The 27,331-nt window shown below is 33.4% G+C and overlaps 1 protein-coding gene across 2 annotated transcripts in view; it reads left to right on the top strand.

Moving 5' to 3' along the window:
• The window catches only part of ASCC3 (activating signal cointegrator 1 complex subunit 3), a 349,769-nt gene that overhangs the window by 217,870 nt on the left and 104,568 nt on the right, over nucleotides 1-27,331 (top strand). For both annotated transcript variants that reach the window (XM_055329663.1, XM_055329664.1), the window contains exons 18-30: nucleotides 45-209; nucleotides 2,079-2,165; nucleotides 3,021-3,197; nucleotides 6,724-6,949; nucleotides 8,382-8,536; nucleotides 11,070-11,168; nucleotides 12,314-12,482; nucleotides 15,223-15,443; nucleotides 16,638-16,723; nucleotides 18,588-18,754; nucleotides 18,864-19,009; nucleotides 19,134-19,254; nucleotides 21,466-21,608. In XM_055329663.1, coding sequence (XP_055185638.1) covers nucleotides 45-209; nucleotides 2,079-2,165; nucleotides 3,021-3,197; nucleotides 6,724-6,949; nucleotides 8,382-8,536; nucleotides 11,070-11,168; nucleotides 12,314-12,482; nucleotides 15,223-15,443; nucleotides 16,638-16,723; nucleotides 18,588-18,754; nucleotides 18,864-19,009; nucleotides 19,134-19,254; nucleotides 21,466-21,608 — 1,962 coding nt within the window. The remainder of the gene's footprint in view (nucleotides 1-44; nucleotides 210-2,078; nucleotides 2,166-3,020; nucleotides 3,198-6,723; nucleotides 6,950-8,381; nucleotides 8,537-11,069; nucleotides 11,169-12,313; nucleotides 12,483-15,222; nucleotides 15,444-16,637; nucleotides 16,724-18,587; nucleotides 18,755-18,863; nucleotides 19,010-19,133; nucleotides 19,255-21,465; nucleotides 21,609-27,331) is intronic.

Here is a 27,331-nt window from a genome sequence, read left to right as displayed (position 1 = left end):
CTAAAGAAATAATCAAGCATTTACATATATTTTTTTCCCTACAGGTTGACCCAACATTAGCAAAGCATCGAGAGCAGCTGGTCATTGAAGTTGGTCGAAAACTAGACAAAGCTCGGATGATTCGTTTTGAAGAGCGAACTGGATATTTTTCCTCAACTGACTTGGGTAGAACTGCCAGCCACTACTATATTAAATACAACACCATTGAGGTATTATACCAAGTGGAACAAATACAATATGTTTGTTCTTAGATGTAAATACTTTCTAGACTTCAAAATATTGTATTAATGCAAAATAATAGAAGCAACTAATAGAACAAAGTGCATTTAACTTATATGAATTAAATAACATGCTGAATAAACACAAAAGAAAAATAAGACTTTAAATAATAAGGACCCTTTTGCGGTTCAATGAGTATATCCTGGTCAGTAGACACACCCAAGCCTAAAACATTGAGCATGTGGGTAAGGCCTGTGGAATGAATGCTGGAATGAGTGTAAGTAGGAGGTGATGGCTTAATGATACCTGTGAATGAAAGTTGAAAAATTAATTGCAGATTATTGAGAAACACTGGCTAAAGAAGAGTTAGAAAAACTACTGCAATTATCAGGTCAACCAAATTATACTATTTGGGCAATTTAAGAGGTTTCAGGGATAATTGAGACTGTACAGTGTAGCCTTGCTTGTTGCCTTTTAATGTAATCTTGTGTAAGATAGCATGCTGTAATATTTACATCTTAAGGAATATATGCATGTGTATGTACCTACATAAGTTAATATATGGAAAAACCTAATAGTGATTACCTGTGAAGAGAGTCTTAATTTCAAAGACCAAGGTGGGTTAAAGCACATTTTTATTCTCCTCTTTATAAAGAGTTGGAGTTTTTTCTTATATTAATTTTTTGGAATATCTAAATTTGTTTTTAAAATGAAGAGTAACAGAAATCACTAAAGTAAAGGGTGCCTGGGTGGCTCAGTTGGTTAAGCCTCTGCCTTCGCCTCAGTTCATGACTACAGAGTACTGAGATTGAGCCCTGCATTGGGCTCCCTGCATGGAGAACCTGCTTCTCCCTCTCTCTCGGCCCCTCCCCCCTGCTCATGTGTGCGCTCTCTCTCTCTCTCTCTCTCTTTTGCTCACTCTCTCAAATAAAATCTGTTTTAAAAAAAATCATTAAAGTGAAATTTCTTCTGAAATTTGAAAACCTAGGCCAATATGAAATCTAAGTTTTATACTTACAATAACACATGCTTATACATTTAACAGATTTCAGGAAACACCTTTGTGCACATACTAGCTTTTCATTGTATTTGTATAGTGCTTTAGGTTTCTTCTTTTAACATGTATCATCTCATGATGTGATCTGGTCTCCCTCAAACCAAAACATTGCCCCTAGCTCTCTACTGCTTCTGTCACCTGTTCATGTGTGCTCCTTTTATCCACTAAGTAACCTTTCTCATTTTCCCACTTGGTAGTATGTTGCTGCCAAACTATATCTTGTGCCTGTTTGCAGCTCTTTCAAGAACTAGCCTTTCTACAGCTTTACCTTTATTCTGTATGGTCTTTCACTGATTTTTCTCCTTCCAATTTCCTGAATTTCTGTATGCCCACACTAGTAATATTATGAATATTCATATGAATATTATGAATTTGCCTTCACCAAAATTTTCAGGTTGCATAATTTTAGCTGTTCCTCTCTGAATTTTATATGATACATCATCAGCTTAAAGTTGGCGAATAGTGCAATTTCCATATTCCCAGCTGAAAATGAGCCAAGACTGGACTGTTATGCTGAACAGTTTTTTAGATATCTAATGTAGGTTTTAATAACTGATCTTATTGATCTCTTTGCTTCTAAAGGTCTTCTCCAGCTAATTGTGTTTTAGGAAACTTTTTAGTCTTTGATAAATTTGATGATGTTTAAGGCAATGATCAAGAATACTATGCCACAAACATAGTAACTCTGCATTGTCTACAGCTCAAATATTCTTTACGAGTATGTGATTTTATAGTCACTTTTTAATTGAAAATATTTTACTGGATCTTCTATTTTAATCTAATATAACACTTACTTTGGTAGACCTTCAATGAATTCTTTGATGCTCACAAAACAGAAAGTGATATTTTTGCCATAGTCTCCAAAGCTGAAGAATTTGATCAAATCAAGGTAAGATTATTTGAACCTTGAATCAGATGAATTTGGCATATATACATTCATTCCTTTATAAAAACTTACAATTAATTGTTATTCCTGTTACAGTATAAGCTGTATGGCACTTCCCATTTAGAGTACCAGCAATGTTCTTCCATTTATCAGCAGTGTCCACTGTCCTAGATTATGATATTATCTTATTCCTGACATTATTCTTTGCTCTCTACTGCAAATCAAATATAATTTAAGTAGGTTTTGCAATAATGAAACTAGCAGAGAATATAGTATGTAGATTTTGGTTTATTTGCAATATAAGGTTCACTGAAGAAAATATAAAGGACATGCATGATTCAAACTTAGATATGAGTATTTCTGTACCTGTATTATAATTTAATCTTATTAACAGTGAAAACTTTAATACTGTGAATCATAGTACTTCATAGCTTTAAGCTATGAATGTGTTATACCATATAAAAATATATGACTGTAATGAATGCATTTGAAGATAATTCAACTTTGCCCTAATCCATTTGGGCAGAGGTTTTACTCTGGTCAAATAAAATATGAAATCTCATCAACTGAAGGATGGTGAGGTCAGAAGATTTAATTTTTGTGGTATATCAAATTTTTATATGTCAATGGCAACTTTAATATTGGTGATGAATAATAAAATGTAATTGTATCAGCCTCAAGATAGTTTCTTATTGTATTTTATTAGCTATCTGTGAAAAATTACTATTTTATCAGTGTACAAAAGAAAAATGTTGAAAATGGAAGCTTTAAAAAAAACATGCAATGTGGCTTAGTTTCAGTATGAAAAATTTCAATAAATCGGCCCAAATAATCTTATAAAAACATTGATTCTTCCAGGTCAGAGAAGAGGAAATAGAGGAGCTCGATGCCTTATTAAACAATTTCTGTGAACTCGCAGCTCCTGGAGGTGTAGAGAACAGTTATGGGAAAATAAACATCCTACTTCAAACTTATATCAGCCGAGGAGAGATGGACAGTTTCTCCCTTATATCAGATTCTGCATATGTTGCACAGGTAAGAATATTACTCTCTTCCTGTTTCTCTTCCTTACTTAATTTTAGAGACTGAAGAAATTAATTCATGCTATACTATGAATGTATTGCATGGTGGCATGCTACCAATTACCGTTTTATTGGAGAACTTGTTCTGTTTAATTTGCCCATTTTTGTCCTCTGTGTAATAGATCAGAAATGGAGATGGGATTTGGTGGTTGATTTGGCTCTTTTTGATGTTGCTTTTGTTTTCATTTTAGAGTTTAAAAATATCAACATTTGTTTTTTTTCTGCTTTAATGATAAAATTCATTTCTTATACTTACAAAGGGCAAAAATGCAAGAATATTTCAAGTGCAGTAAAAGATTGTGGAAACTTTATAACTTACCCAAATGTTAGAAATATAAACAAACTTTTTTTAACATTAAATGAGGCTTAATAGCAATACATCTTACCATATTTTCAGTATAAGTCTCTGATAAAAAAAGTAATCTTTCTTCCCTATGATACTTAAAAATTAAGAACTGAAAGAAAATTAGTCCCTAAATTACAGCACACTAAATGTGTAAGTTTTTTAAATACTGTTTTGCAAATATTGTACACCTGAAACTAATCTTACACTCTATGTTAACTATACTGTAATTAAAATAAAATTTAAAAAGAATCCCTTTTTCATCATTTTTTGAGTAATGCCTGCTCTAAGTTAAGGAGAAATAAAGCTTAAACTTATTTTAAATATAGAAACTATTCTGCTGTGTATCTTATGTTGGTAATTTTGTTCAAAGACTTTATATAGAAAAAGTACGTTTTGTGTTAAATAAATTATTATTAACAGCCATAAATACTCAGGAGTGCTTTGAAATAACTGTAAACGTGAAATATTTGCAAACATGAACCAAAGATATATTGGTAAACAATTTGAATGAATTCAGTAATTTAATCAAAGTAACCAGGAACCAGGTAATGATTTCATATACTATATAAAGCTAATGTAGGGGCACCTGAGTGGCTCAGTCAGTTAAGCATGTGCCTTTGGCTCAGGTCATGATCCCAGGGTCCTGGGATGGAACCCCCCATTGGGCTGTCTGCCTAGTGGGGAATCAGCTTCTCTTTCCCTTTGATCCTCCCCCCAGCTCATGCTTACTCTATCTCAAATAAATAAATAAAATCTTTAAAAAAAAAAAAAAAAGAAATGTGGATGTGGTAAAACCTTTTTATGTGTGTGTGTGTGCATCTTGGAACACATGTGTTTCCTGCCATAGCAAATATATATAATTTGTAATCTCTAAATTATATTATTTAAAATCTCTAAACCCTGTGACTTCTATAGGAACCATTGTTTCTAACTTCTTTTATCTGTTTTTCTGAAAAATAATATAATATTGTCATTTTACATTTTCTAATTATTTTATATTGAAATAGTTAATGACTTAACTAAAAGTTAAAGCTTTTCTGAGTTTTGGATGAATAATCTGGCCACATTTCTGTTAGATTCAAGATTATGAAGGTATTATCAAAGACCGACACACAAATTGCTTTACAATATAACACTTAGGGTTTCTTCAAGATTGGTGCCTAGAAAGTCAGTCTCAGAAAATTAAGGTTATATCTCAAAGCATCCTGGTTTTTCTTAAATAGCTATTGTGGGTTTATCATCCTCAAATGCATTAGATAAATTATTGTTGAATTTATATTTTAAATGTAAGCCACCAACAGTTCCACAATCACCCTCTCTGCTTTGTAAAATAATAATTCCTTCTATATTTCTAAAATTTGATTCTTAGCCCCTGAAATAAATTATTAGCTCAAGTATTCTATGATTTTATAAAGAAGCCTATATTTAGCTTTTCTAAACTGCGTATTTTAGAGACTGATCATTATTCCCACTCAATTTATATCATTCCAGATTAAGATGCCTGCTTGTATGTCACATGGGATTTTTCCTTCCATTTCTTTTAGCTTTTAGGGAACAACTATAGGTTCTTACTAGAAAACACTTTTAAACACAGTTGGGACAATTAGCCTGGCATCTTCTTACAAGAGCAACTGGGACTTATGCTAGAAGAAGACCTATTTGGTAGATACAGTAATCAAAATGTTCATTTTATTCATCATTCTCTGGACCTAATAAGAACCATCCTATAATTTTTAATAGGTATCAGAACTGTCCTCATTTTTCTAAATACCATTTTTATTCTTAAATTTCTAATACTGTACAAAAGTAGTCAAATTTGCCAAGAGCAAAATACGTATTTTATATAAAGTGTAAAACCAAAGCCCTTAACTCTTATAGTCGTTTTTTACCTTATAATTTCAAGCCAGATCACCTATTTGCTATTTAAAATCGTCACTCTATTTCATCTCTTTTTTATGATTTTGACTAGATTTTAGCATTCTTCATTTTCAGACATAGATGTCATTTGATATTGTGAGGTGTCTCCAAGTTCATGACTTTAAAAACAATCTTCAGTAAAAATAATCTGCAAAGTTAGTAATAGAGGGAAGGAGGCAAAATAAATGGAAACCAAATGTAGAGACGTTAAAAGCGTTTCAATTCTTGTAAGTTCTACATGTCTATTAATGAAGTTTTTCTGACCACCGAATTTAGAATCTTGAAGTTAAATTGGAGTTATTTTTTTAATATTTTATTTATTCATGAGAGAGAGAGAGAGAGAGGCAGAGACACAGGCAGAGGGAGAGGGAGAAGCAGGCTCCATGCAGGGAGCCTGAAGTGGGACTCGATCCCTGGTCTCCAGGATCACGCCCTGGATTGAAGGCAGCGCTAAACCACTGAGCCACCAGGGCTGCCCAAATTGGAGTTATTTAGACCTGGCTTTGAATAGATACTCTGCCTCCAGCTATGTGTGATCTAGGTCAAATTATTAACCTCACCAAACTGTTATCTTCTTGTATAAAATCATAATATCAAGACCAATCGGATGCAGTTGCTATAAAGATTAAATGAGATAATATACAGATTAAATCAAATACATAAAGCAATTACAATGTTGCTTGGTTTATAGGGAACCATTAATACAGGTAGCTGAACTCATCAGTGTTTCCTTTTATCACCCTGCTCACGCTACTTTTGCTGTCTGATTGGGTCCGAAAGTCCTCCTTATTTCTCTAAGTAGACTTTTAATCATTGCCCTATGTACCCCAGGGTATCCTTCACTGTATCTTATATTCTAGATGGCTTCAACAGCCTTCTCCATTTTTTGCATACCTTTTATCTCTTCCTCCTTCATTTCTGGTTATGGAGTGTAAGATGGAGCTTCCTGAGAACTTGGATATGAGACTAGCATCTGAGATTTGACAAGAAAGCATCCACCTTTGGCTCAGGTCGTGATCCTGGACACGTCCGGGGATCCAGTCCTGCATTAGGCTCCTTGCGGGGAGTCTGCTTCTCCCTCTGCCCATGTCTCTGCCTCTCTCTTGGTGTCTTTCATGAATAAATGGATAAAATCTTTAAAAGAAAAAAAAATTAATGTGAATGACAAATTATAAGTACACTGTATCTAACCACAAACCCCCTTTTTATTTTTCAGAATGCAGCTAGAATTGTCCGTGCTCTTTTTGAAATTGCTCTGAGGAAACGTTGGCCTGCCATGACCTACAGGCTCCTGAATCTCAGTAAAGTCATTGACAAGAGGCTTTGGGGTTGGGCTAGCCCTTTAAGACAGTTTTCAGTCCTACCACCACACATTCTAACAAGATTAGAAGAAAAAAATCTTACTGTGGATAAGCTGAAAGACATGAGGAAAGATGAAATAGGTAAGAAGGAAGCAAAAATGTTTTAATGTATTGTTCTGTACATTATTTTATTAGCTATAAAAGAAAACTATTGTACATTTTCACATTACTCAAGAAATGCTTTTTACTGTTTTAAATCCAGTTGGTATTGGTATGTAAATAGCACTTGTTCTTCTGCTTTTATCACATGGTGTTGAAAAATTATTCCTAGATACATTTCCACGTACCTTAACATTTTATTGGACAAACTTATAATGTATTGATTAGTTAAGTTTCAGATTCTGAATAGGATAGACATTAAAGGGGCACCTGGATGGCCCAGTGGTAGAGTGTCTGCCTTTGGCTCAGGTCATGATCCCTGGGTCCTGGGATTGAGTCCAGACATAGACAGAGGGAAAAGCAGGCTCTACCTCTCGGTGTCTCTCATGAATAAATAAATAAAATCTTTAACATAAAAAAAAAAAAAGACATTACACATGAAAGGAGTCAGGCTGAAGAGAAATGAGGACTACTGCTGGCAAAATGTCCAATGATGAGAAGAGAGGCTGAAATAGTTACTTTGACTTATAGTAAGAACACCTTAAAACAAAATTGTAGAAGGTGTCAATAAAAATAGAGAGAAATTGAGGATATTAACTAGAGAAGTTAAGAGTACTTATATTGGGGTAACATATGTAAACATTTTATCAAAATAAGGAAAACCACTTTAGTTTCAAATTCTGGTGAACATAGAACATTTTGATTTGTTTGTAAACATACTTTAAAAAATTATATTATGAAAACTCAAGATAATATAAGAAATGTTGATAGTATTAAATATTATCCATTTCCACTTAATTGTTTGAATTCAAGTAGAAAATGTTTATAGTTGGTCACATCTGTTTATGACCCTCTCCCCACCCTGTCATTCCCATACATAACTACTTCAGGATCTAATCATTTATGAAAATAGGTATAAGAAGTTAATTTTGTGCTACGTTGACCATATTTTATATTTTAGCTTTACTTTTTCTCTGGAAATGAGTTTGGATCGGTGATTTGTGTTTGATTGCTAAAGCATTTCCCATCGTGGTTATGGAGTTGAGAAATAGACTTTGTGTGAATTAATGGCTTTATTCACAAAATACTAAATATTTTAACATGTCATGAGCTAACTAGGAGAAAAGTGGAGCTGTTTATAGTAGTTTAAACACTGTGAAGTCTCAGTAATTTTAAGAACCCTATTAATAGCAGAAGAAACCTTGATACTGGTTTTCAGAGCTATGAATTGCTAATTCAAGTTAACTATTACAAAATATTCAAACATGCCAGGTCAAGAATGTCAACTATTCTACATAGCAAATCATAAAACAAGCAATAAAACCTCCTTCTCTGAAATCCCATTTACAAGTCAGATTATATTGCTTTTTTTCCTGTCTGAAAACATTTCTTCTGTGTGATGTTTTCCTTACAGGTCACATGCTGCATCATGTGAATATTGGACTCAAGGTCAAACAATGTGTTCATCAGATTCCTTCTGTTACAATGGAAGCATCCATTCAGCCCATCACACGGACTGTTCTACGAGTTACACTGAGCATCTGCCCTGATTTTACTTGGAATGATCAGGTAAAAGTGGAAAATATCTATATCAATGAAAGCAGAAATATCTGTGCTGCAGGTTCAGCTGTATCTGTATCTCTGTATCTCCTTACAGCTGTCCTTGAGCCATATAGAAAACTCTAAAAAGAATATGCACTGAAGATTCATTTAAAACATTGTAGTAGTATTTGTTATCATCCTTTTAAAAACGTGATACAATATATTAATATGTCAAGCAGTGAGACCTCTACAGAACATCTTAGGTACCTGAAAGTTCAACATTGAGCAGTAGTTTAGTGGATTCACTTACATAAAGACTTTGCATAATTCTCTCTTCTTCAATTTTCTCTCTGGTATCTTCATTTTTGCCAACTCCACTTACTCTGTCATTTTAGCCCACTAAAAGGGTCAACATTCTTTGTGCTTAAAGAGCCCTTTTAAAATCCTAATATTTCTCAAACTGTCTATCTCCTCTTTTCTTTACCATTAGACACATAGAAAGGGACTTCTTTATTTTCTCCTGGTCACCATTTTCTTTCCTGCTGAGTCTACTTTCTCAGTGATCACCAAAACCTAACTGGTTGCCATAATAAATGACTTCTCAGTTATTTTCTTTACTTCTCTGAACACTCAGCATTATACATTGTCCTTCATGAAAATGTCCTTCCTTGGCACCCAACACATTCCAGTTTCTGTTTTTACCGCTTTTTTATTCTTCTTTCTAAATCTTTATGGTAACTATGTTTATAGTTAGTCACATCTGTTTGTGACCTCTCCCCACCCTGGTATTCCCATACATAACTATTTCAGATATAATCATTTATAAAATATGTACAAGTAGATAATTTTGTGGTACATTGACCATATTTTATATTTTAGCTTTATTTTTTCATATATCAACATATGAAATCATATGTGTGTATATACAAATATGTATATATGCAAATATATATATATATATGAAGATGTACTCTGGGTCCTCTTCTTATTCTGTCAACATTTTTAAGGTCTATTTTTTGCAGCAGTTACTGTACAAAAACTACAGTAGAGATTGTAGATACAAAAGCAAATAAGTCAAAAAAAAAAAAAGCAAATAAGTCTCAATCCTTTCAAGAAGTCAGTGAGGAAGCCAAGTAAATCTGTAATTGTAGTAGCAATGCCTACTTTACATGATTATCGTAAGGTTCTAATTAAGTATAAGTAAATACCTTCTACATTACCTGAGATTTTTAGTATGTCTTTAATGTGAATTAATTTTATTCACAACATGCTTAAAAATTACCCAACCATAGTGCTAATCCAATTTTACCAATTATCTTGAACTGTCCTAACCAGTAATTCCTTCAATTTTCTCATCTGTAAACATGGATAATAATAATAATTTTCTTTCTCACAGAATTTCTGTGAGAGCTAAATGATATAAAATTATATTTAATATTTCTGTAAACAAAAAAATTTACATAAAATATAAAATTAGTTAGCCATATACTCATTTTTCATTTTATATTTAATATAGGGTTTTTGAAATGCATAAAAGTTTTATTTCCTTTTTTCACACTGTTTTCTTCTGTCAGTATCCATAAAAAAGTCTTCTACAGTTTAATTCATTAGACAGAATATTTGCTAGTTTATATAGTTAACAGTTTCTATTCTTAGCTGCAAGAACAGAAAACCTGACTTATCTTAAACTGACTTATGCAGAAAAATATTATCTTCCACAATAAAAGGTCCATGGGTAGAACAGACCTTAAAAATGATTGAGTCTATTTATGACTATCATTTAGGGCCCATCTTTTTGCTGTCCTGGTACTCTTGGACACTTTCCAAAGTGTCCTACTTCATCAACCCTGAGCATGGACCATAAGGCCTTTTCTTCAGTCTAATTCGGCCAGTATTGGGCACAAACTGTTTGTTATGAGTGGAATACTGTAAGCAGATTGGCTTGTTCTAACCAAAATCATCCTGAGTAACGAGGTCACCTACTCCTGAGTCACATAAAAGAGACAGGGACACTGAACATGACTGGGCTTTGTTAGGGAAAATAAAAACAGAGGGAGAATAATGGGTATACAAAACACAGCATATCTATCTATCCAATGGAATATTATTTGTCAGTGAAAAAGAATGAAGTACTATTGCATGATACAACATGAATTAACCTTGAAAACATGGTAAATGAAAGAAGCCAGTCAAAGAAGACCACATATATGATTACATTTATATGAAATGTCCAATATATATAGGCAGATTTTTAAAAGAAAGTAGATTGTGGTTGTCAAGCTTGGGGATTGGGACAGTAGGGAAAGATAAGTAGTGACTGCAAAAGGGTACAAGGTTTCTTTTGGGGGGTAATTCTAAAATTAGATTATGGAGATGGTTATACAACTTTATAAATCTCTTAAAACAGCTGAACTGTATACTTTAATTGAGTAAACTTTGTTAAGTAAATTATATATCAATAAAGCTGTGAAAAAGAGAGAGAATAGGTGCTGGATTTGCAAACAATATCCCTTACTTGAGTTAAAATATACTTAGTATTAGAATATTTTTTTTCTTCTAGGTCCATGGGACAGTAGGAGAACCTTGGTGGATTTGGGTAGAAGACCCTACAAATGATCATATTTATCATTCAGAGTATTTTCTCGTTCTAAAAAAGCAGGTAAACATGGGTGTGTCACTCTTACTATGTTGGTATCATAGAAAGAAGAAAATATACCATTTCTCTGTAATTTCATAGTGCCTTTAAAGCTTTATTTTTATATATGTATTTTCTGTTCGGGTTCAAAGAAAACAGGAATTGGATTTGTATTCATGTAATTGTATTGTATTTGTGTAATCAATGTGATCTTAGTTTGAGAAATGGAATTGTAATCTTTATCATGGTTTAAGACATAACTTTCAGAGGAAAGGAATATGTCACCTGGATAGGATAAATAATGTCATCGATAAAATTAAATAAATAAAAACAACTTTATACATTACAAAAATAAAATACTAAAGAGTATTCACTCACATTGTGAAAAGGACACTTTTTAAAATTTTCCATAAATCCCAAAAGACTCAATTTGATGCTAGCATATCTTTTTTTTTTTTTTTTGTGATAGTCACACAGAGAGAGAGAGAGAGAGAGAGAGAGAGAGAGAGAGGCAGAGACACAGGCAGAGGGAGAAGCAGGCTCCATGCACCGGGAGCCCGACGTGGGATTCGATCCCGGGTCTCCAGGATCACGCCCTGGGCCAAAGGCAGGCACTAAACCGCTGCGCCACCCAGGGATCCCTGATGCTAGCATATCTTTAACTGTGATGCTTCATCTGTGATTTCTCTTTTTATCATAGAGAAAGCAAGCTTTAGGCTGGGAACCGTGGGAGGACAGCAATAGAATTTTACAGCAGTGTTTGTTTTCATGATTACCTTCTACTTATGCTAGATTCTGTTATTCCACTTAAGGTGGTAGTAGAATTCAAAGAAAAATATTAAGTAAATAATTTGGTAAAAGTCATGATTTTATGAAGGAAGTTTGGGAATTCTGATAGTGAATCAAACTGGTAATCTGTTAGTACATAATGATATACATATATAAATAATATAAATTGAGCATAAATTTTACTTTTATAATATCAGGTATCCTCAGCAGAGTACCACATAGAAATTTCTGAAGTGCCTGACTGTCTCAGCTATTTAGAAACCCAAGATAATTTTCTTATGTTTAGTACCTGTTTCTGTAGATAGCATTGTCTTAACAATAGACTAAGGCTTTTTGGTATCAGAATATTCATATTCATTTGAGACTTTATTTCACATTAGGTCATTAGTAAAGAAGCTCAACTTCTGGTATTTACAATCCCTATTTTTGAGCCTTTGCCTTCCCAATATTACATCCGAGCAGTGTCTGATAGATGGTTAGGAGCTGAAGCTGTATGTATTATCAACTTTCAACATCTGATTCTACCAGAGAGACATCCTCCCCATACAGGTAACATTGAATAGTAACTTGAATCATCACTGATTTTGCAAAAAATGTTGTTTTAATTAAAGTTGCAAGTGTCTATGCTTTAAAATTGTCTAAATCTGAATCAGAATCCAATTTATTTCTCAATATAGTTTGAAGAGCTTTTCAAATTCAAATCTATATATACATTTGGTAGAGCTTTAATGGTGGGCCTTAATTTTGAGTTCCAAAAACATTAAGCCTAGTTCAATCATCATAGTTCTAAAAAGCTGGAGACGCACTACTTCAGTATTATTATGCATTTATCTGTATTTTTATACATAATCACTACAGTGTCTCCATATCTCCTTCCTTTTCCATTAAAGTATTGCCATTTAATCTGCTCTCTGGGAAACTTTTGAGATATCCTTTTTCTTTGCGCTTATTACTAGTTACTTAAACTTATTTCTAGTGTGTTAAATGAATTAATTAAAGTAAATTGCAGGTTATTTTTCTTCATATAGTATGCCCCTGCACCAAAAAAAAGAAAGCTAATATTAAGAAGTCAGGTTATGATATCAGTACAGAATGGATTCACTATATGTCAAGTCATTCATCCTCCAAACAACATGTACCTTTTATATTCTCTTCTCCCACACACATATGATAAAGGGTATATGGTAATCTGCAATATCATGTAACAGTTTTTCATTGTCATAACTAACAAAAATCCATTTTAGATTTTTGTAACATGAGGAAGAGTCTTTATATTTTTGACTTATTAAAGAAGCAGAATTTCATGAATAAATGTTTAAAGTGGTAGTTTTAAACCCCCTATATTCTATTTAAAAAAAAAATCTTTAGATTGAGCTATTAGTGTATTAAACGTATTTCTTCTCATTGAGCCTTCATAATTAATGATTTCAAGAGGCCCTTAATTTAGAGAAAAATGATCATTTTTTTCCATATAATTCTTCTGAAGACAAACTTTTTCCAAAATAAAAATGTTATTTCTTATTATTTTTAATGAATACATTTTTTAACAGTACTTGGGAAATGGAAGCAGGCATTAATGTCTTTGCCATTTTTGTCAAATGTATATACCTTGTTTATTAGCTTATCTTGAAGAGAAATATTTTAGATTACAGCTTAAAACCACATTGATATCTATCTTGACAGAACTAAAAAGTTTGTCAACATAGAGAAATGAGATTGCAATATCTACTTACACTTACATACTCATTGAAGAGGACCTTTCTGCTTTTCTTCAATCAAATATGCCAAATATGATATCTAGAATCTCAAAATATGTAGAAATGTTCAGTGCTTTAATTTTAAAATATACGCTAACATCATCACTACTAGATCTCTTTGACTGCAGTACTTAATTTTAACATGCGTTAACATTATATTTTAATGCTCATTTAATCACTTCTCTGTTGAGTGGCCAAGCACATATCACCTTATTTATATAATTAGTTGACTTCTGACTACACTTTAAAAAGCAGTTAAACGCACCACCGTGACATCTCAGTTGATATTAGAAATGTATGATGTAACCTCAATGATTCCCAGTTCTTTTTGGCTGAGTGTATGTGTGGCCACCCTGTTGAGGCTAAATCAAACAAGAAAATTCTTCACATTTCACAGAAGTGAATCATCATAATTTAGCATTGTCAGTATATACCAAAATGTTTATTTTTTAGCTCCTATTAAGAATATGTCTATGATTAGCATTGCAAGTTAAAACTTCCTCCCTTCTTGAGTTTTCAGTGCTACAGAAAATTTAGGAGATTATGATATGCTATAGAGAATTTAGGCGGTCAGCTCTCAATTACATATCTATTAATTTAGAACTGTGGGACTAAGATAATATTTTAAAAATAGCTTTTCATTTTTAAGCACAATTTTGGGGAAGAGAATTCTCTATACTTTCTCTTTTGAAACTGTGCTACAAAGATCTCACTCAGGATACAGACCACCATGTCCTTCCAGATTTTGTTTTTCCTCCTTATTCAGACTTCAAATGGGTAGAATCCTCTTCAATGAAATAATCCTGAGAGTAAAGCTGCCTTCCATGTTTCTAACTGATACCTTTCTGGATTGTGGGAAAATACAATGTCTCTCAAGTTCAAGAGCATATAGCTTTATTTCTCTAAATAATTTTAACTATCTAATCTCCTACAGCTCTAGTTTCTAGAATGAGATACAACTGAATTTGTTTTTTCCTGTGTTTTCTCAGCACAGTTCTTTTTTTTACCCAGGCATTCTCTGATTTGAAATTTCCACCTAAGTTTCTTCCAATAATTATTTTAAGTTTATTTTAGTTTACATTGGGTAAATAAATAGCTCACTCAACGATTATGGTTTGGTTAGTTTTCTAACAGATCAAAGGAAATTTGTTGTTGGTAACCATTTTAGTATTGCAATTTTGCAGGTGGTTTTCCTTTTTCTACAGATTAGGGTAGATTTAATTTTCTTCTACACCAGGCATCTTTTCATACACCTGTCATTCAGATTACTTTTCTGATTACAAAAGAGAGATATATGTAGCATTATAGTTGGTATATGAGGAACTCTCCCAAAAAAGCATCCAATATATCAATATTATAAATGTGGTAATGGGGGGAGGGAAGACCTGTAACTAGTATATAAAAATTGATGTTAAGCTTTTTTTTTCCCCTCCAATGAATCAAGGATTGTTATAATTTTTCCTGAGAGATAGTGTTCAGTATTTTGCATTTTTTCCAGTTATTGTATAGCAGTACCTGTTTCATCTTTTCAGAATTACTGGATCTTCAGCCTTTACCAATCACAGCTTTGGGATGTGAAGCATATGAAGCACTGTACAACTTTAGCCACTTTAACCCTGTGCAGACACAAATATTTCATACACTGTATCATACGGACTGTAATGTCCTACTTGGAGCACCCACTGGATCAGGAAAGACTGTTGCTGCCGAATTAGCTATCTTCAGAGTCTTCAACAAGTACCCTACTTCAAAGGTCTGTTTGAAGGAGTCACATGCTTACATTAAATTAGGAAATGCAGTTCATAATCTGTAAACTAGCAAGTTCTAAACACACAGCAGGACTCAGTGAGTAGATTTGTCACTCTCTCAGTGAATTTTCTGGAGGGACCAAATTGGTATTAGAATAACTGGCCAGAAAAAGAAATTATATTAACCTTTGGAGTCCTCTAGTTAGGTTTCTAATGTACATGTTAGTTTCCACATGTCCTTTCCTTATTGTAAGATACCTAATTCATAGCCATATTTATAAGATAAAGACTTTTAAACAAATCCTTTTGCTATAAAGAAATGCTAGTACAGTTTGATTATACACATGAGATACAGAGGCAGTTTTTATTCCACATTTCTGCAAATGGCCATATTATTAATGTAAAATAATGTGATAAGTCAGGTAAGTATTGATTTTATGCTTTCTTGAAATGTGAAGTACATACAGTTTAGAAGGACTATTTTTCAAGAGAGCTAATTCATACATTGTGATTGGAATTACATGGTATTTTCCTCATCTTGTATTATTTTAGAAATGCTTTAACTTCTTTTTTCAGTCATTTTCAATTAGTGGCTTTCCTTCCCTACTTAACGTGAAGTTTTCCTAATTCTGAGTATATTTTGTGGTTATCAATACATTATAAGACATACAACAGGAGAGCTCTACTCTAAATTTGAAACATTTTAATAAGAAGGAATTTTTTTTTCACTGAACAATCTACAGTATTAAAGACCAGTTGCTGTTGTTGTTATTAAAAGGGTAGAACACCTAAAATGTGACTGTCATCTTTTATAAAATCTGCATTAAAATTTAAACAACCATATTTATCTCTCTTTAGAATTTCAAAAGTAGTAACTTTTTTCATTCAGATAATTTTTGATCATAATACCAGGGAAAACTTTTCATTAGAATATGAATACCTACAGAAAATGCCTTCAGTTTTTTTTTAATATTTAAAATTTTCTATGTCAGCTTTTTTATGTTATATTTCTGTCCTACTTTGGATAAAGGTAGTTTGAACAAGTTAATGACTTTTCTCATTAATTTAAAATTTTAAGCTTTTCAGTAATAAAAGAAACATTTTAAAACTACACTATCATATATAGATGGAGTTTACCTTTATTTGAAAACAATGTCCCTGAGTTCATGAGATCTTTTTACCCTCCCCTTCCCTTTCAGGCAGTATATATTGCACCCTTAAAGGCCCTGGTACGTGAAAGAATGGATGACTGGAAAGTAAGGATAGAGGAAAAACTTGGTAAAAAGTAAGTTCTTGCTTATTCAGAAACCATGCTTTGAATAACCTAAAAAGAACAACAAATAAAAGATTTGCATAAACCTGTTGAATGCCTTTACAATGATCTTCATAGTCTTTTATTCTAAAGGTATTGTGATGAATGTTAAAATGTTATCAATATTCCCATTGTTTTAATATTGGAAAATGAATGTCCTTAAATTATTTAATATGAATGTTTTTGCTTGGCAAGATAATTTTTCAAAATTTCTAAATTCTCGGGGGATCCCTGGGTGGCTCAGCGGTTTAGCGCCTGCCTTCGGCCCAGGGCATGATCCTGGAGTCTCAGGATTGAGTCCCACATCAGGTTCCCTGCATGGAACATGCTTCTCTCTCTGCCTATGTCGCTGCCTCTCTCTCTCTCTCTCTCTCTCTCTCTCTCTCTCTCTCTCTCTCTCACTGTCTCTCATGAATAAATAAATAAAATCTTCAAAAAAATAATAAAAATAAACATACATTTTTAAATTCTAAAAAAAAGAAGTTTTGTCTCTTTACTTTTCTTTCATATCATTCAGAGTGTCTCCCAGAAACCACGTAGAGGGCATTTGACATGTAAACAATTAATAGAAAAACAGAAATTCATTAAAGAACATGACTTTTAAAAAGATATTTTAATATTGCACAAGATTATTAATTGTGGGATTGTTTTTAATAGCAAGATTGCAGGTAACCTTAGTACCCAATAGAACATGACTAAATAAATTGTGGTACATTTACACAATGCAAAATATTGTATTGTTCTATAAAGAATGAACTTTTTATATACTGAAAGAATGATCTCCAGTGATACTATAGAAAATGTTTTTAAGTAAAGCATTCTATCTTTTTTTTTTTAATGGTAAAGAATATAAATGTGTGGTTGCTTTAGAACAAGAACCAGGTGACTGGAAGATAGACATGTTACAGACACACATTCACTGAACCCATATGAATATATTACATATTCAAAATAATAAATTGTAAAAATAAAAAATGAATAAAAATAAGCAAAAGCTTTGGAAACACTGTACTTGGGGAAACTAATCTTGCCCTTTTTTTGTTCTTTGAGGATTAAGACAGATGCTAAAATTATTTAGTGATTACCTGAAATTTAGAGTTGGCCTCCAGATTACCCTCTTTCTCTCTATAAAACTGGGGTCTTTTTTTTTTAAAGATTTAATTTACTTATTCATGAGAGACACAGAGAGAGAGACAGACAGACAGACACAGACCGAGGGAGAAGCAGGCTCCATTCCATGCAGAGAGCCTGACATGGGACTCAATCCCGGGTCTCCAGGATCACGCCCTGGGGCCAAAGGTGGAGCTAAACCACTGAGCCACCCAGGCTGCCCCAAAAAACTGGGGTTTCTTAGAATGAGGTAGCACATATTTCCCTCAGCATATGTTGTTTATGTCCTATTATGTTTGAATTTGCCTGTAATATCTATAGAAAAAAGAAATGAAGCTTACACATAATTATACTCTTAATGAATGCCTCTTTTTGTCTTAATAAGTTAACACTTTCTCTCATTAGAAAGGTATTTATTCCAACATATGGAGAAGGAAGTATGAGTTCAACGCTGTAAAAACACATAGGACAGAGAATTTGTAAACATAATCATAGCAAAGTTTGACATATCCTCGTAAAAGCCTAATTATCAGTGATTTGAATTTATACATTCTTTTAGAATTCTTAAGAAATGTATTTTGGATTCGACTCACAGAAACTTTCAGAAATCAGAAGGAGAGGGAGATAAAGTAGTGTTAAGCATTATAAATTTTTGTTTTGAAAGGTATTTTTGCTTTTCCAAGGTCATGAGTTATTAGAGAAAGGTATCATTTTTCTTCCCTTCCAGAGTTATTGAACTAACTGGGGATGTGACTCCTGATATGAAATCCATTGCTAAGGCTGACCTTATCGTCACTACTCCAGAGAAGTGGGATGGAGTCAGTAGAAGCTGGCAAAATAGGAACTATGTGAAACAAGTCACTATTCTCATCATAGATGAGATCCATCTGCTTGGTGGGTACCACTGTATCTGATACCAGTTTGCGCATTTTAACTCTCATACTTGCCGCAGGCGGCATCAGGACTTGTTAAATGATTAACATGTATTATTCCTATTTCCCAGGGGAGGAAAGAGGCCCTGTTCTAGAAGTCATTGTATCTCGAACAAATTTCATCTCATCGCACACAGAAAAGCCTGTTAGAATAGTTGGACTATCTACCGCATTAGCTAATGCCAGAGACCTTGCCGACTGGCTCAATATTCATCAGGTACATGGAAGACTGATAAATAGGCATCTAATACAGTGGCTTAGCTGGCTTTATTAAGGATTATTGTAATATTATAAACTTACATATAAAAACTGAAAATGACTTCTTTCTTGTTTTACTCTAGATGGGCTTGTTCAACTTCCGACCATCAGTACGCCCAGTTCCACTGGAAGTTCACATTCAAGGCTTCCCGGGTCAACATTACTGTCCTCGTATGGCCAGTATGAATAAACCTACATTCCAAGGTAAGCTTTAGATCCTTGGAATGAATAGCAGCCATTTTGTATGGGAGACTTTAAATACACTCTAGGTAATTCGGATTTCTTTGAACGCGTGATACTGCTCCAACTTATAGATATGTGTAAAACTTAAGTTTATGCTAAGGCATTAAAATGTTTGTTGAATTAACTATTGAAAATGGAGAAATTTAATAGGTGATACTGTCTTGGTAGTAGAAAAAGAAGTATGTATTTTTTTTAAAGTAATTAAATCATTCTTAAAGTTAATCTATTAAGTTATTTTTCTAATGGTAGTAGCTTGAACAAATGATAAATAGGAGCTATAAGTATAGAAAAAAAATCACATAATCTTAATCTTTACCAGAAACCATAAAACTTACAAATTTCAGTACTTTTTTTTAATGATGCTTCTGTTTTTGTTTGGTTTTATTTTTTGGTTTTCCCTTCCTAACAAATTAGGCAAACAGGAAAGATTTAAGAATAACACTCCTATTTCATTGAAACATGTTTTGTTTAGGCTGCATAAGGAGTATTTATTATATCAATTAAAAATAACTTCCAAAATAAATTCTCTAATGTGAACTGCTGTTGATTGTGAGGTGACAGTTGTGAGGTGACTTTTTAGCTGCTGTAATTAGCCTTATGACAGAAGCAAAGTATTGATTGTGAACTAGAGACCAATCTTGGCAGTTCAGATTATTTACACCTCCACAGAAGCATTGTATAAAATCACTAATGAACAATAAATCTGCCGTGAGCTGTTCAGCCACACCTGTTCTTGCAGCAGCAAAAATCCATTAAATGTTGAGGTTTATAAAAGAGACAGATTCATTCATGATTATGTGTACAAATGATACCAATATTGTACTAATATGTGTATTTTAAACATTGTATTTCTAATATAATTTATCAAAGCATTGTCATTTATATTCTGTAATATTCTGATAAGCTGTGAGTGAAAAATAACATAAATGAGTTTATCTTTCATGGTATATATTGTTGTGATTGCTTATATTTACTTAGGGAATGGCCAATCGCATACTAATGATTGAAATGAAGTATTTTGTGTTATATAAATCAATAGTAAATAACTGAAACATATTTCTCTAAATATGATATCAGTATAGTAGCTGTCCTTATAAACTACTTATTATCCTTGTAATGTATCACTATATTTCTTTGAGTTTAGAAATGTGATTTTATCATGGCTTCATTTCTCACTCTTAGGGGCTAAATATAGTCAAGGTCATGTCAACATTTTTGTTATAAACCTAGTTTCTTAACCCATAAAAAGAAATTCTGCAGCTCACATTTCAAACAAGAAATTACAAAAAAGTTGAACTTTTTATGTAAACCTTTTAAATATCTCTGTTTTAAGAGACCTGTGTACACATAAGTATAAATTTTACTTGTGCCATCTTATCAGCATTTTGGAGCCAATGTAAAGAAATCTTGTTTCCAATTAGGTCAAATGATTTATGTGGCTCTCTAGGTAATTTTTCTTTTAGTCCATATGACTCAAGTTTCAAACTATTCATTTCCTCTTCTGTATGTCTACTTTCCATGTGCCATCACTCAGATATAGACTCAGGTATGATATTCTCTTCCATTCTCTTCGGCATTCTCTTCATCTCTCCACTTGAAGCCTTACACATATGTTTGGGGAAAATGGAAAACTTTCGCTTGACTTATCTCTTACTAGTTTATTGATACAAAGTCTAAATTATTCCATCGATGGGTAATGAAAAAATAAAAGGAATTTCTGTGGCTTTTCTTACAGAGTTTTCATCACTCTACATAACTTGACTCTTCCCAGACCCCAGGACCAATTAACCCTGTAATATCATTGCTTAGGCGAGCAGAAACACAAACCCAAAAACTCCACCTTAGATTGATTGAATATTTGTATACAGCTGTTACCTGGAGGGTCTCAGCTTTTCTAAGAGTCACCTGCCTCAGCAGCTCAGAATATAGCTGAGAACTAACACAGTTAAATTTCCCCTGTCCAGGCAATAAACTCCCCTGAGTGGGTTTATCCTCCTTTCCTTTCCTATCATTTCTCTAATATTGCTAACAGATCCAAGTAGAATTCATGACCAAGTCAAGAATTCACTTAAATCAATTATATTAAATTTCATTAATCCATTTGATATCCTAATGACATTCAAATTCTGTTATAAGTAGCTTACCCTTTTATTTTCCACAACTTTTCAATAGCAATTAGAAGCCATTCTCCAGCCAAACCTGTTTTGATATTTGTCTCATCAAGAAGGCAAACTCGTCTTACTGCTTTGGAACTAATTGCCTTTCTGGCTACTGAAGAAGATCCAAAGCAGTGGTTGAATATGGATGAAAGAGAGGTAAGCAATCTATTTTACTTTTATTTCTTATACATGCCAAGTTATAATATAATGGAAATTACATATTTAATGATGTTTAGTTTTAATCCATACTAAAAATTTAATTTAACAAGGCAGAAATTTAGAGAAAAAATAGGAAATGCATAATACTGCCACCTTAACACTATTAATATTTTGATGTGTTTTCTTGCAATATTTTCCTGATAAATACTTTTTTTTATATACCCATATTTCATCTCTTCCCTTTAAATCATCACCTATATATATTATAATATTCATATTTGTTTTTCTATGTGAGTGTTCACTGCCCTCATGGAACTTAGAATCAATTTTGCAAAATTAACTTTCTTTAAAATATATAACATGACTATTCTAAAAAATTTAGAAAACACTAAATGTGAAAATTAGAAACCTGTTGTTATCCTGCAATGAAGTAGTAAACATCCTTAAAATTGAAGCAACTGTAATTTTTCATGTCTACACAATTATATTCCACTAATTGGCTATCCCATTAAATAATCGTGCATCATTATCATATGTTTTTCTTTATTTAGACTTATTTCCTCATTATAAACTTAAAATTAATGAGTCAAATAATATGGATATTCTTATACCTTTTCATATACACTACTAATTATTTTCCAAAAGGGTTGTACCAAATGATGTTCTTACCATTGATACATGTATCATCAGCAGTATATGAGAGTAACAGTTTTACCATATCCTCATTTGTTGTAATTTATTGATATATTATAGGTAAAATATTCCTTATTATTTTAATGTACATCTTGATTTTTGTGTGATTGAACTTTTTTTTCATATATTTGTTTACTATTGGTCTTTTTTTTTTTTTTTTGGTCTGTTCCTTTGGACTTTTATCTTTTGCTGTATAGCATTTTTCTTAATAGATTTGTATAAGAGCCTTAGCAAATTAAAACACACAGACAGGGCAGCCCAGGTGGCTCAGCAGTTTAGCACCACCTTCAGTCCAGGGCCTGATCCTGGAGACTCAGGATCGAGTCCCACGTCGGACTCCCTGCATGGAGCCTGCTTCTCCCTCTGCCTGTGTTTCTGCCTCTCTCTCTCTCTCTCTCTCTCTCTCTGTATGTCTATCATGAATAAATAAATAAAATCTTTAAAAAAGAAAAAACACAGACACACACACACACCCCTCTGAAACTTCATATAACAATCTTTTCCATAAATATTTATTACTACATGCATATACACACATTAGTCCCTCATCTGCTCTTATTAATTAATTTTGCTAATTCCTTGGATGTCTTTTTGTCTTCTAGCTTTTTACAAATAGTAGATTTTGCATTTTGGGGTGGCTAGGTGACACAGTTAAGCATCCAACTCTTGGTTTTAGCTTGGGTCATAAAATCAAGCCCCACAAGGGGCTGTGCGCTGAGTGCAGAGTATACTTGAGTGTCTCTCTCCTCTCCTTCTCTTTTCTAATGAGTAAGTTTAAAAAAAAAAAAAACTTAAAAAAAAAGTTTTTGCATTTTATATGATACAGTCAGTTAATATGGTACTTTGTGATTCCATCTACTACTTATAAATGTAGATATTCCTCTTTCCCTCCATAGATTTATAGATAAATTTATCTTCTGCTTTTCTAGTTTTTTAGAGATATTTTTATTATTGGAATTATGATGAAAAAGTAGATGAAATCAGTAATAAAATTGTTTCATTGTCTCCCTTCTCTCTCCATAACTGATTGCTTTGCAAATTCATATTATACCAAAAACCTATAAAGCAGGTCTTCCAGTTGTTGAATCCCCTAATTACCTTAAAATAGGAGGACTTTTTTAACATTTTAATCTTTATAAGAGTTACTTTCCATAATATCCTGGACTAGAAGCTTAGTGACATTCCTGTTGCTGCTTCTTGCACAGTTCCAGACTGATGTTCTGTGGCAGAGCCAAGTAGGTAGGTGGGTCAGCAAAGGAAAAAAAAAAATGTAATGCATCTATCTTCTTAACTCAGTAAATCTTCAAAATAAAGTATTAGGAAGCAGGAACACCCCTTCAAGTGTATCATTGATATGAAATCATACTGCAGCATGAGGAAACATCAAAAGTAATATCCTTCCATATTTCTCTCCATATTTCTCATCAAGAAGTGATTTCAAAAGTTTGTGAGCATATACATCCATGTCCCTTGGATTCTCAGTTTGATAACCACCACTTCCATCATTAACCTCAAACTATTGTTGGGTTTTAACATTACTCTCTCAGCCTTCAAATCCAAGACAGAAATATGAGAATGCCTGAGCATCACTTTTAAGCATGCAGCAGGGAAAATCTTCCCCTTTTGGGCCTCTATAGAGGAGGAAATATTCAGATGCTGGCTTGTTTGTGGTAGTCTTTTACAAAACTTTAGCTGGTTATATCCAATCGCTCTCTGGTTCTTTTGCAGTCCCATCTCAATATTCTCTAGCCAGTGAACTAAATTATAAAGTTCCCTACAACCAACACACGCTATATTCAGAAGTGAAGGGAAGAGAAAAGAAAGAAGTGAAACTAGTTAAAATATATAAAAATCTTAGTTAAAATATGTTTAAAGCATATATGAGATAGCAAAAGTGGAGTCCACAGTATTTTTTTTTCAACACAGGACCAAACCTATTTGGTCGGAGAGCCAAACAGACGTTTGTGATTTATTTTCTCTACCACCCATCACCTGTACACTTCTTCAGACAGCCTCTGAGCTAATAAAGATTTCTTTATCTATTGGAATAACCAAGACCCCTTCTCTGAGACATTGGAAATTGAATTTTTATATATGCTTAACTATATAAAGTTTTTAAAGTTTTTGATTAATTTTTCAAGTGGGTACAGTAATGTGAGAAGATTTCTCTAGGGTCTATCCACATTTTTCCCTCCCCTTATTGTGTAGTGGTAGCCCAATTTCTTTATCAGTGTAAGCTACACTGTGACCACATTTGCTTGTTCATCCTGTAGAATGAGAGATGTGGCTGTCTCAGCTTCTAAGTAAATTGGTACATCCCTTGGATATTAACCCTCCAAACCAGCAGAGCTAGAATTATAGGGAAGGGAAACAAAAATTTTCCAAGGGGTTTATTAGCTGTGACTGCAAAAGACATTTGCACACATTGATTGCCTGGTTCCTGGAACTGTATATTCTGGCAATGAGAGAAGTAGTATCATTTAATGATTACTACTTCAGAGCATACAACTTATTTTACAAGAGAACACCCCAACCTTGCCAAAGCAATGTATTTCAGCTGCTACTCTGAGTCATTAATCTATAAAGCCAGCTCTTTCTGGGTAATGAAGGATACAATAAGACCAGTGGATCACATGACATCCATTGTCCTAGTCTTTCTCTATAAAGTGAGTTCCTCAGTTAGAAACACTATCATAGGAGACATTAGATGATGTATAAAGTGCTCAGTAATCCTACTATTGAGGCTACTGGCAGCACTCAATAGGCGGAATAAAGAATCAAAATCTATAATGTCCATACTGGACCCCATCCCAATAGGTGTCCACTCTGTGATAGCAGTGGTCCAGTATAATCTCCTTACTACCGGATAGCTATCTGGTCTGCTGGGCAAGGCACTTTATAATGGGCCTAGGGATGTTTACACTGGTTGCATATAGGCACAGAGCAGTAACAGTAGCTGGATCTGCCTGAGGAAATGGAAGTCCGTGTTTCGCCCATGCACAGTTTTCATCTCTTCCACCATGGCACCACTTAGTATATGAACCCACTGCACAAAACACTCAATGGGACCTGCAAGATGGCATGATATCCTTAGAAGTGGTCATTTTTCTCACTTGACTGTTAATAGCATTGTCCACACTGCTATTAGCTTTTTGATAAACATCTTCTTGGGATATAGGTAGTCTATTCTGGGACCATTCTAAAATTTCATCCACATAAAACTTGTGCCTTTCTTGCCTCCTGTCCTCCAATAGCACTCTTGCCAAGCTCCTGATTCTTAGGCTAATCCAGTAGCTAAAGAGCAAAGCGTGGATCATCAATTCATATCATTTCATCTTTGCAGTAAGGTTACAGGGAAGTACTCGACACTTAAGCTGTTTTTAGAATAATCTCCGAAAGGAGCTGTAACACCACATCAGTATACTTCATACGGTGCTACTGTCTTATGCATAGTCATTTGTAATTTTTTTTCTCAGTCAACTTGATGTAAGAAATACCCCATGGGGCCTCAGTGGGTTAAATTAGGCATAGCATGGAAGGAAAAGGCACACACCTGGAGTGTTCATGAGTTACCTTTCATGATATTCTTCCATCTGGTCCTTTTATTTCTACTAATGATGGTCTGCTGCCAGGCGCACCCACATGGATAACTGGAGGGATCAGATAGCATTAGTTCATGATCAGTAGCTTCAGTTGCAAGATTACGTGGAATACAGTTAGGCATTTTTTCTCTCACACGTCAAAAATACTCATAAGAATAATCCTCTAACTTAAGTCAATAGGCAGTTCTTACCAGAATTTGTAAAGTGTTCATTTATGTAACTCATATTTATTAAATACCTACAACTTTACCAGGCACTATGTTTATCAACTGATCCCAATTCTCAAGGAGCTCGACTAGAGGTGTAAAAATATATATGATGATTATAATATTAATATTATACAAATTTCTGTAAAAGTGAGAAATGAAATATGACAAGGTGACGTGGGGGCTCTTTAAATAGAATGATCAGAGAAGACTTCTTTAAGGAGATAAAGTTTAAGGTGAGAACCAAAGCATAAGAACATATACCATGAGAGAAGATAACAGCATTTCAAGTAAAGGAAACAGGATGTTAAAGGAACTGAAATCAGCTCAGCTGGAACAAAATAAGCTAGAAGAAAAATGGTAGAAGTTAAATTTCAGAGATAGTCAGAAGCCAGCTCATGTAAGACCTTAGATCTATGGTTGCAGAGCTTGGATTTTGATTCTAAGCACTAAGGGAAGACAGTCATTTAATTATTTATGAAATAAATCTCTCTTGAGCTCCTTCTGTGTGTTAGGTAAGGTTCCTACCCTGGGAATTAACATTCTTGTGGAGATGATAGATAATAAGCAAATATGTCAGATCATGATAATTTCTATCAAAAAATAAATAAGCAGGGTTAAAAGAATAGGGGGTGCTGACTGTGGTAGTAGAATGTTACATATTGATAGAAGTAAAGAATCAGGGTACCTTTGAGTAGAGAACTGAAGGAAGCAAGGAAACAAACCAAGCAGATATCTAAGGGAGGGATCTTAATTCTTTCTAAGGCATTAAAAGGTTTTAAGCAACAGAAATTACGTAGTCCAATTTGCATTTTAAGATCACTTTTGCCGCTTAGTGGAAAATGGATCGAAGTGGAGGTTAACCATGGAATTAATGATGATGGACCTAGGGGCGACCTAGAGTGGTGACAGTGAGAATGGAAAGGTATCTTGGCCTAGATTCAGTAGGTGAGAAATGGAGGTTGAGAAAATGAAAAGAATCAAGAGTGACTTCCCAGTTATTAACTATAAACATCTGAGGAAATAATGGTGTCATTTTATGAAATGGGGAGACCTGAAAGTATAGGATGAAAAGGAAGTAGAAGACAGATTTGAGGCCAAGAGGAGGAGAAAAAGAAAAAAGTTATATTTTGGGTGCTGATTTGTACTTCCAAGACATTCAGGTCAACTAGATATAGGAAGTCTATAAATCCCACAGAGGATATGAAATGAACATATG

Source organism: Nyctereutes procyonoides, unplaced genomic scaffold (genome assembly GCF_905146905.1).
Source record: "Nyctereutes procyonoides isolate TBG_1078 unplaced genomic scaffold, NYPRO_anot_genome, whole genome shotgun sequence".
NCBI lineage: Eukaryota > Metazoa > Chordata > Mammalia > Carnivora > Canidae > Nyctereutes > Nyctereutes procyonoides.
The sequence above is the reverse complement of the archived record's forward strand: the minus strand, read 5'-3'. Positions and strand labels throughout refer to the sequence as shown.